At 47.2% G+C, this 10428-nt stretch overlaps 2 protein-coding genes across 3 annotated transcripts; both read left to right on the forward strand.

Moving 5' to 3' along the window:
- Positions 1-134: 134 nt before the first annotated feature.
- Positions 135-7488, forward strand: asz1 (ankyrin repeat, SAM and basic leucine zipper domain containing 1). Its single transcript, XM_037253300.1, has 13 exons — positions 135-242; positions 849-930; positions 1015-1137; positions 2364-2475; positions 3791-3902; positions 3959-4093; positions 4208-4320; positions 4500-4572; positions 4930-4986; positions 5292-5404; positions 6298-6403; positions 6508-6621; positions 7118-7488. The coding sequence occupies exons 1-13, from the start codon at positions 135-137 to the stop codon at positions 7280-7282; spliced, it is 1413 nt and encodes a 470-aa protein (XP_037109195.1). The 3' UTR covers positions 7283-7488.
- Positions 7489-7738: 250 nt separating this feature from the next.
- Positions 7739-10158, forward strand: wnt2 (wingless-type MMTV integration site family member 2). Of its 2 annotated transcripts, none has more exons than XM_037254582.1 (5): positions 7739-8020; positions 8625-8845; positions 8910-9187; positions 9363-9633; positions 9714-10158. In XM_037254582.1, exons 1-5 carry the CDS (start codon positions 7944-7946, stop codon positions 9917-9919), a joined length of 1053 nt encoding a protein of 350 aa, XP_037110477.1. In that variant the 5' UTR covers positions 7739-7943; the 3' UTR covers positions 9920-10158. The 2 variants fall into 2 exon arrangements, with proteins under 2 accessions (XP_037110477.1, XP_037110478.1); XM_037254583.1 differs by having other exon boundaries at positions 7926-8429.
- Positions 10159-10428: the final 270 nt, after the last annotated feature.

Genomic DNA, 10428 nt, shown 5'->3' on the forward strand with positions numbered 1-10428 from the left:
AAACATAGTAAAATACAAGGAACGCGTTAATAAATATAAAATGCGTAAGAAGCAGTATATATTTATATGTTGTTGGCGCCACCTAGCCTGTTAATTTGCGTTCTCCGCTGCTTCGTCGACATTGCAGAGTCGACATGGAGGACTCGAAGGCTAATTCATTCCCAGCTGGATATGAGAGCGACTCAAGCAGCGACGACTGGTTCACGGAGCGCCCCCCTGACAAAAAGATTTACGATATTCAGGTAAGTTTGATTTGGAAACAAGAAAAAACTTCGTCATCCTACCGGATGTAGCTCGCTTGGCTTGCCCGCCATTAGCAATGCTAACAAGTCAACCTGGCCAGTTGCGTTGCTCGATGGCCCACAAAATGAGATTACTTTCACATTTCGAATTACTTTCACATTTCGAAGGTCAACATTCTTGTGCAATTGGATTGAAACAGATCACAAAGTAACTTATTTTATTAATTAGATGGTGTGCATTGATAAATGTGGCAAGCTACAAACTGCAGTCACTGCAAACATGTTTTTGTTTACCTGGAATATCTCAATCATAAATGCAAAAGTTCTTAAAGTCTGATTCAGTTGGGTCATACTTATTAAATGAGTAGGCTTAGATTTGATGAATATGGTTTCTGAAGTAGGAATGTGCCGATTTACATTTGTTCGGAGCCAAGTCCGACTCATTTGATTTTGAATATTTGCAAGAGATACTGCCTTCATCTGATTTCTTGACTTTGCAAGAAGATAAAAACAATTGTGCATTCAAATTGCCTGCATTGAATACATGATACTGTTGCATAAAAAACTTTTTTTTGTGTATAACGAGTGTATTTGTTATTGTGACAGAATGCTGATAATACCGTCAATTTGCTCAAATCGGCCATCAGAGAAGGCAACGTTGCTGCCATTGAACAGCTGCTGGACAGTGGCAAGAACCTTTTCATTCCAACAACAGCAATTAAAAATGTTTTTGTGAGCCATGTAGTAGTAATGTTGTGGATATTATGCACAGGCATGGATGTGGGGAGCAGCCTGGGCTTTGACTGCACTCCTCTGATGTGTGCTGTCAGTGTGGCGGACGACAATGTGGCCAAAGTGCTTCTGGACCGGGGAGCCAACGCCAACTTCAGCAAAGGTTTCTCTCGCGAACAAATAATCATCACATAGAACCACTCCAACATTTAACTTTCACTAAGACACAGAGCAAGCAGTGTCTTTGACAGTACGGACAGTTAAACGCTCAAGTATAGTTACTAAGGCAAGAAGAACACAGCGGCACGGTCAGGCCGCTAACAACAACATGGTTCATCTGACTTTACTTAACAGCGATGACGCCAAAGAGGAAATGTTGCAGAAACACCACACCTCTGATCCTTGGGAGTTGTTTTTAGTTCAAGCGCTGCTTCGCCATCCTTTGCATGTGTTGCGTCAAGGTCTGCCTGCTTCAAAAAAGCCGGCGGGAACAATTCTTTCATGGCGTGAAGGCCTACATCTCTACTCAGCGCTCAAACATCAGTCAAACATCACAAACAAATGTGCCACGCCGGCGAAACAAGATCCAAAGCAAAGTACTCCAAAAAAATTGCTCCATTCTAGTCAAAAGGAGCAAAATGAAGAAAGATTTTTATGCTACGCTGTTGTTAGCTTCTGAGCTAAAATGCTAACTATGCCATTAACACAACAGTTACATTCTCGAGCTTATGCTGGAATTTAATCAAAAGTGAGTTTACGACAATTTCATGGACTTGACGTTGGAGGCAGGTGTAGTAAACAACTAAATGCTCCAATGGCCTTTTTTTTTTGTCACGAATGAACGCATGAACGACACATCCCGGTCGCCACACTGCTGCCATTCCCGCTCAGCAAAATCTCTGGATCAGCATTTATTTACTCCGATCCATACACACACACATGCCGGGCTCGTCTGGTTTGCACCCACGCAAAGAATATATAAACAACAAAGACGCAGTTCCACATAGACAGATGGTGAGGCCCAAACACAAATAATAACACGAATAAATAACACATTGCCGGAACTAAATTGGAATTGAGCAGGAACAACTCCAGACGTCATTTGGAGCAAAAGATGCGAACGTAGTTAAATCCAATCTAAATCATGAAAAAAATGAAAATAACTTCAGTAATGTAAATCCCCACATAAGAAAATCTCAGTTGGGGGTGAGTACATGGTGCAAAAACTTTTTTGTCTGCCATTTTGGTTTGAAGCCGCCATTTAATAGGAACTGGGGACGTTGAAGCAGACTGATGGTTTAAAGTTGACAAGCTTTAGGCGACAAGTTTTACCCCATGGATGACTCGTCACATTTACTTCTTGAGTAAATGTGATCTTCCTGTTTGTAGGCGGCAGGACGGTGTTGATGGCCAGCTGCACTGCATCGGCAAAGGAGGACAAAATTGCTCGCTGTGTGGAGCTTCTGCTCTCCAGGAACGCCGACCCCAACATGGCGGACACGTGAGTTGGCTGGCTGCAAGGAAGTTCAATCTGGCTCAGATCTGGTTCAAATGTACGATTGTTGTACAAAGGAGTCAATCAGTTCATCAACAACTAATCGATTCTCTAATTCATTGAAACGGAAACTTGCTGCAATCTTCAAAAGTAACTCGTTTTGCCGTTAATTTTTTTTCGCGCTACGATGACAATGCATCTTCTGTTTAGCTTACACGCTAACACACTGTTGCTCTACCAGTGCCAGAGAAGTGTTCATTTCCCTCCTCAACCAAATATTTGAGCGAGGCAGTTTTGCAGCGATGACGACAAACCCCCCACGGCGGCAAGCGGCGCGTACGTTGATGTGGTTAGATTCCATCAAACGTCCGCCGTCGCTTACGTCGGAACATCTGACCAAAAATGAACACCAGCTGCCTCTGGTTGGGTGTAAACAAACCCGACGCGGACCCCCAATTGTTCACATGCGCTCACGTTTACTCAACTGTTGAGGCGGGAAGTGGCTTTGGGCTGCCATGCACATGTGAGTCTGGGCCTGCGACTGCCGTTCCGCCCGAAAGCCGAATAAATAAATACGACATAAAGATATTCCCGCTTTTAAAACTCGCCCGCTTTTCCTGGCATTGCCCGCGGGGTCGATCTGACCTGTGACATAACAAGATGGTTCCGTTCGCCTATTGAAACAAGTCCCGTCTACTTAAATCTCAACTTGACCTTTTTATGGTCGGACAGTCGCGCTGATAAGAATGATCTACGGTCCGGCTGATTGGACCGCTCGCACGGAAACCGTATGAGAAAGACCTCGCGAGGGCTGTCGCGCCGACAGTAGAAACGGACGACGCGAGCGTTCCCCGTTCCCACTGCTCCAAGAGGAAGTGCGCCGTGGTGAAGTGAGCAGGAATGTGCGCAAATTGACATCAAACATTAACTTTTGTCTACGCGAGGGTGATTAATTTGACTGTTTGCCGTCACGCTGTTTGACCAGCGCCGAGTCTTTCCCAGACGACTCACTAAATCACCGCTGCAAGTCAACAGTGAGCTCGCCGCGGACGTATGATGTGAAAAAAAAAGTGACTGATGTACAGTATAGTGTTTGTCTCAACTCTCATCAAGTGCGATTGCTGTTATTGAAAGAGGAATTGTCTTTAGCTTATATCACAGTCCACCAGTTTAAAAAAAAAAAAAAACGTCAAAATTACCGTGATGTTTTTTCAGGGTGAAAACTTTATTTAAATAGTCCAAATGCAAAATTCCTGCTTAAGTCAGAGCACGGTTAACAATATTAAAAGTGTGTAAATTCTCATGTTTTTTTTTTTTTTAGGTCTCAGATGACATGCCTGATGTTAGCCGCCAGAGACAACCACTGCAAGGTCCTCAACCTGCTGGCGTCTCACGGAGCTGACCTCAATATGCAAAACGCCAACGGATACACCGTATGTAACATTGTTGCGGTTCCTCGTGCGTGCGTGTAACCACGGTAACGTTTCAGGCCTTGTCGGTGGCCGTGCACCACGGCCAGGAAAAGGCCGTGCTGAAGCTCCTCCAGCTGGGAGCCGACAGCAGCATCGCCACCACCGAGGGGAAAAGTCCCGCTGAGCTAGCTTTGCTTCTCAAGCACACGCAGGTGGCGTCATCATGAATTCTCCAACTTCTGTCTGACCTATTCAACTTCAATGAATGCTTTTGTGTTTCAAGCTGCTTGTTTCGAAGTGTTCCGTTTATTCCAAAATCCGTGCAGATCGCCAGGATTCTCTCCTCAGCATTGAACGTCGATCCCGTGCTACCTTTCAACTCCACGAAGGAAAGCCTTTCTACGATCGTCAAGTCCAACACTCCATCTTTTGCCGAAAGGTAAAACACCACCAGTTCACACGGAGCTGGCTGTCTTCCCTGAAAAACGTCACACAGAGGTAACCTTTGTGTTTGGTGCCCTCTGTTGGATTCTCTCAGCAACTGCAGGAATCACAATTTTTGCCCTGATAAACACGAAATCAAATCCCTCAGTCACACTGTTTCTTTTTACGCACCAGCGTGCCCAAGCTGGATGAGCTGGAGCTCCTTCTTCACGGCCTGGATCTCGACTACCTCATCGACATCATGCATGTACGTCAACGCTGCTTGTATTATGTCTCCACTTTCTTCCGAGCGTTAGGCTAACAAAAAAACGCTTCGACACATTTCACATCATCCCTGGCTCCGACAGATTTTCAGGGTGGCCTTCCCACATCTCCCTGATGTCATCATATTGATTAATGATATCACGCGGTCTATCTTATTAGCTCCACAGGTGAGATGTTACAGTAGCAGCTGTGCGGCGCTCGCTATGACATTTTCATGTAATGAGGTGTGCAGTTTACATATTTTACTAGCACGGTACCTTGAGGGGGCTCAGTTTGACAGATGCTGGTGCCGGCCATGCAGGCGCATCGCTCAAGTTGTGCCGTGCTCCCTCCCTCACAGGAGAAGGACATCACCTGGAGCAAGCTGCTGACTATGGAGGAGGAGGACCTGGAGAAGGTAGAGGGTGACCGCAACCACTGTCAATCAGTTCACATGAGGATGAGGGTAGCTCATGCTGCACACGTATGACTGATACGCTCCTGTGATTATCGCTTCATGTTTGGCAGCATTTTAGGAATTTGACATTGTCGTCTTCATGGGAAACCTAAACATGTGAGCCATCTAGAAGAAAAAAAGAAAATCTACTTCTCTATGTGCCCACTTCTATTATACATTTTGGTTGTAGTTTATAAAAGAACTATATGAAAACAAAAATATTCTCGATCCAAAAATGTTCCCTGAGGTCATTTATAATCTTATAGGTCGGAATCACAGAAGCAGCAGACCAGAAGAAGGTTCTGAGCGCTCTGCAGCAGATGCATTTGGACAAACTGGACCTGGGCACCATCGAGCAACTCGGAGTGACCGACAGCGGGTTCGTACAACGTCTTGCCTCTCAGTCCGTAATTCTGGGCCAACATAGTCGAATAGCATCAAGCCAGTCGTTCCTCCCCCACTGGGAGTCGTCCATCATACCTGCGAGCATCTCTCATCCTCATTTGCGATCATCTAAACCTTTGCTAATGGTTTAAGTGGAGCTCTAATGATTTGTAAGGCGAGAGGCGACATAAGCTCGCCGCAGAGTCGTCTCGGAGCACCCAATTGCTCCGCGAAGACTCGGCGGACTGACGTCAAGAGACAGAAGGATGGTGGAAGGCTTGACCAGGGCCGGGCCTCACCACTTAGCAACATGGAGAACTTTTGATCAATTGAACGGGAAATCTCAGGATCACTTTTGTGCCGCTGAAAAGCAAAACACAATTTATAGGTTGTTCATGGATCCCAAGTTGGATGTAATAAAACAAACTAAATTAAAAAAAAAAAATTGTTAAAATATATTCACTTAGAATAATAAATAAGAAAAAATGTCTTGAAGAGCAACCAAAACGAGGAACTTAAAATGGATTAAAAAAAAAAAAAAAATTGACAGGCAGGCTCACCCATTTTTTCCCTGCGTAAAACAACAAAGCGTAACATAACATGAGCTATTTGTGCGGGCGTGCTGTCATCGCCGCGCTAGACAAACTAGGAGTAAGGGAGAAGGGAGGCTGCGCCGCCTGACACTGTTTACACGGCTCACCCTGACGGAGTGCGCAGATGGAGCGCTAAGATAACAACTATCAATAAGTCGCGCTGTCCGCTGCGCCGCTCGAAGGAAAACCCATCACTTCTTCGGCCAGCCACCTGTTTGCTGCTGCGGCGCTCCTCATTTTAGATAATCACTATCGTTTGTATCCATTCGATAAACTTTTTGTGTGTGTTCTTCAGGAGCGAGGAGCTGCTCAACTTCCTGATCAAGCTGAAGCAGCAATGCTGCTGTCTGACGGAAACCATCCAGGACACCACCCGCCGCCTCCCCCTGCAGGTCTTCAAGGTACACCGCATGTTTGGACACGTGCGTCGTCATCCAATCAGGTTCAATATAATGTGGAGCTAAAAAAAAAATTGCTTTGTGCATTTGTCTGCTTTTGTGTGCAGCTGGTCTTCGCCCTGGACCACAAGATGGAGGCCCAGGACGTGTGCAGCCAACTCATGATGCAGACCAAAGACCTGCAGACCGAAGTCAACTGCCTGCACAATATGCTCTGCCAGGTCGGTAAACTTGTGCATACTGTATGCGAATGTTGACAAGCTCCAGCACGTGTGTGTGTGTGTGTTCGTGGCAGACTTTAGCGTGACAGGAGCGAATCCTCACAGCCAATAAGTCAGCACCACCGTGACACAGCCCTGTCAGCACACAGACACCAGGAGGAGGGAAGATGGGGGGGAGGGAGGGGGTCAGCGTCGGTGATGCAGGTTGTGGGGTGACGGAATTTAGAGGGCTGATGGGTAGGGTCCGGGTTGAGGGGTGTGTAGAGTTGAAGGAGACAAATTGGGGGGGGGGGGGGGGGTACCTCAGCTGTGTCATGTCTCAGTGGGGTCCTTACCTACAAAGGTACCTGTAGCAAAGTTATGTGGGTCTGAGCTGGAGGTTGTGGAGAGCACAGTTCTGAAGGTCTGTTGGGGCGGGGCTGGAAATGGGTCGGTCCAACTATTGACATTACTGTCGAGCCCCAAGTGGACTAAAATAAATGGCTTTCCCACACAGATGAACAAGGCCCCAAATAGCTGTCGACTTCCTCCGCCCGTCGCCCGCGGCGAGAGGACACTGCCGGCCGTCGTGAGCGTCGCCGCAGCCGCACTGGGGGTGACCCTCCTCTTCCTCAGCCGTGGCTATCTGCCCAAGTTAGGGAACATCTTCACATTCTTGTAATCGATAATACCGTTATGCTGAACCACACGCATTTATTTGTATGATGCAAGCAAGACTTGTAAAGTTGAATCCTGTTTTATTTTTTTATAAAATGATGTTGTGGTCTTGGAAAACATAATTTTACAAGGGTATGTTCAAATGTATAAGTTTTGATTTTTAGGAGTTCTGAAGGAAATATGTTGATAAAGAAGTTTCAATTGGCCAAAGTATTTGTTTCCTGAAATGCATCAAAGCAAAAGCGCTTTTCAAAAAGCACAATTTGACGCATGATGTCCTTTACAATTAAATCACATTTCTTCCACTGCCTTTTATTTTTCAGATCCAAAGTTGCGTCATTCAACTTCACTTTGAGGTGCTTCTGATTGATTATAAGTGCGCCTTATAGTCCGAAAAATACGGTAATCGGCAAAACGCCAGCCAATTGGCATTGTTTTGAAAAGGCCAAGTAATAATCAGCTCCTCCATAAATTATTTATAAAGCGAGTCAGGAAATTAATGTGATTGGAACATTCCAGCGTCGCGGCAACTTTGCGCGCGCCTCGGCCACCCAAGCAGAACGACGTGAAGACTCGTTGGTGCTTCCCGCCCCGTTGCGCCGCCGCCTCATTTGCCACTCGTGCTCTCGGCGGACATGCAACAAAAGTGATCCTGCGCGGCCGACATGAACGCCTCGGCGTGTGGACTATGTTGGTGCGTGTGCGCGACCGTGTGTGTGCTGAGTGTCGACGCGTCTTGGTGGTGAGTTTGCATCATCGCGCTGCTCTGAAAGTTTGTAGCATTTTTTTTTTTTATTGGATGCCTTTGCATGAATTGCTTGTCATGAAGTTTTCTTGGCTGCAGGTTCACATTGTTGCATTTGACCTTTTGCTGTACTTTGCCCTCATAATTTTTTAGTCATTCCACTAAAGTTATCAAATGTTCTTGCTGCTGTCTATTGAAAGCCTTTACGGCATCTTTACAAGTCTCAACCGGTCTCTTGGTGCTTTTTCCCTTCACGGCAAACATTTCAACACCTCTTGCAATAATCGTACACGTCTGTCGACTATAGCCTCTCGATTATTAATTCCTCACGTGGACATGAAGCCAATTCCAGAATATAATCACTTGTTCGAGCGAATTCTAGAACCTGGAAAAGTGCTTTGTAGATGTAAGTGATTATGATTATCATCATTAGTGTGCTGCTTTTTTTTTTTTACTCTGCTTTGGCAAAGTGGACAATACATGGAAACGATAGTGTACTTTGTCTTCCTGTTAATGAAACTTACATTTGATTATTTATTTATCATTTGAATGTTCACTTGTGTGGTGAAGTGTACCTGCTGCCTGGTTACCTTCCAAACAGGTACATGAGCACTCTGGGCTCTCGCGTGATGTGCGACAACATCCCGGGGCTGGTGAGCGAGCAGCGGCAGCTGTGTCGCCAGCATCCCCGAGTGATGCAAGCCATCGGCGCCGGGGTGCAGGACTGGATCTCCGAGTGCCAGCACCAGTTTCGCAATCACCGCTGGAACTGCAACACGGTGGCGCGGGACCACAGTCTGTTTGGACGCTTGCTGCTGCGCGGTGAGTCCGGGACGGGTTGTTATCGTCACGGGTCCGGACGCTGATGGCGCCCGCTCCCCCTCAGGCAGCCGCGAGGTGGCTTTCATATACGCCATCTCGTCGGCGGGCGTGGTGCACACGCTGGCGCGAGCGTGCAGCCGCGGCGAGCTGGACTCTTGCTCCTGCGACCCGCGTAAGACGGGTTCTTGGAGGGACCGGGTCGGTGTCTTCGACTGGGGCGGCTGCAGTGACCACGTGGAGCACGCCGCCCGCTTCGGACACGCTTTTGTGGACGCCAAGGAGAGAAAGGAGCCCGATGCACGTGCCCTCATCAACCTCCACAACAACAGGGCCGGGCGCAAGGTGACGTCACGTCCCGCCCCTTTATCCTCTATACATGACGTCACTCAGGTGTCACCTTTGGAAGAGTAACGCGAAAAAAAGGGAATTTTACAAGTGGATGAGTGGTCAACAAATATTTTATATGACACGACATAGCAGCGTGACATGTGACTTGTGTTTTTTACACGCCCATCAGGCAGTGAAGCGTCTCCTGAGCCTGGAATGTAAGTGCCACGGCGTGAGCGGCTCATGCAGCGCGCGCACCTGCTGGCTGGCCATGGCCGACTTCCGCCGCACCGGAGACGAACTCAGGCGCAAATATGAGCGCGCCGTCCACGTGGCCGTCAACCAGTACGGAGCGGCTTTGACGACGCTGGGTGCGTGGGGAAGACGCACGGCGCCTGGGAAGAACCAGCTGGTCTACTCGGACGAATCCCCGGACTTCTGTGTGCCCGACCACGACGCAGGTTATCCTAAAAGCGCAATCGGTGACGCTAAATTGCCGTGGGCGTTTCAACACTGACCGTGACGCACGTCTCCCTCGCAGGGTCCTTGGGCACGGGCGGGCGGCGGTGCAACGTGACGTCTCGGGGCGCAGACAGCTGCTCGGTCATGTGCTGCGGGCGAGGTTACGACACGGCGCGGGTGAGCCGCAGCGCCAAGTGCGAGTGCAAATTCCACTGGTGCTGCGCCGTGCACTGCAGTGACTGCCACCAGGTGATGGACGTGCGCACCTGTAAAGACCATACGTGAACGTCATTGTCAGCAAAATCGAAACTCGCTCATATAACCCGGACACTGTTCTTAAAAGTTTTTTCCCCACTAAAATGTATTTATTCATTTTATTTATTGTTTTATTCCTCCTCCAGTTTGAAACGATGACGACCCCGCTATCGGGTTAGTGTATGCGAGTCGTACTTGTCTTTTTTTTTATGTGGTAGTGTTTTGATTCTTCATTGTTCAATTAATTTTGTAAATAAAAAGTCCAAAAATATTTCGTATACGACCACCATGAAAGAATATATACATTTTAATCCACATACATTCAACATTTTAATGTACTATATAAGATATTTATAATTACATTAATTAAAGTAGAAATAGAACACGAGAATGTGTTATTTCTTTTAAGATAACCTATAAAAAGCCAATGGAGTCGCCCTCTGCAGGCTAGATTAAGAAACACACGACATAAGCAGACTTGGCTGAGTGTTATGTCGCCCTCTGGTGGGCAACATTAAACACAGCTCAATGGGCCTCTG

Source organism: Syngnathus acus, chromosome 6 (genome assembly GCF_901709675.1).
Source record: "Syngnathus acus chromosome 6, fSynAcu1.2, whole genome shotgun sequence".
NCBI lineage: Eukaryota > Metazoa > Chordata > Actinopteri > Syngnathiformes > Syngnathidae > Syngnathus > Syngnathus acus.

Excerpts from the sequence above, each read along its gene's own strand:
- asz1 (XM_037253300.1), top strand. The coding sequence starts at position 135 with ATGGAGGACTCGAAGGCTAATTCATTCCCAGCTGGATATGAGAGCGAC. Across the intron at positions 1,138-2,363 it reads CAACGCCAACTTCAGCAAAG|GCGGCAGGACGGTGTTGATG; the intron begins GTTTCTCTCGCG and ends TCCTGTTTGTAG. Across the intron at positions 4,321-4,499 it reads ACTCCATCTTTTGCCGAAAG|CGTGCCCAAGCTGGATGAGC; the intron begins GTAAAACACCAC and ends TTTACGCACCAG.
- wnt2 (XM_037254582.1), top strand. The coding sequence starts at position 7,944 with ATGAACGCCTCGGCGTGTGGACTATGTTGGTGCGTGTGCGCGACCGTG. Across the intron at positions 8,846-8,909 it reads TGGACGCTTGCTGCTGCGCG|GCAGCCGCGAGGTGGCTTTC; the intron begins GTGAGTCCGGGA and ends GCTCCCCCTCAG. Across the intron at positions 9,634-9,713 it reads TGTGCCCGACCACGACGCAG|GGTCCTTGGGCACGGGCGGG; the intron begins GTTATCCTAAAA and ends TCTCCCTCGCAG.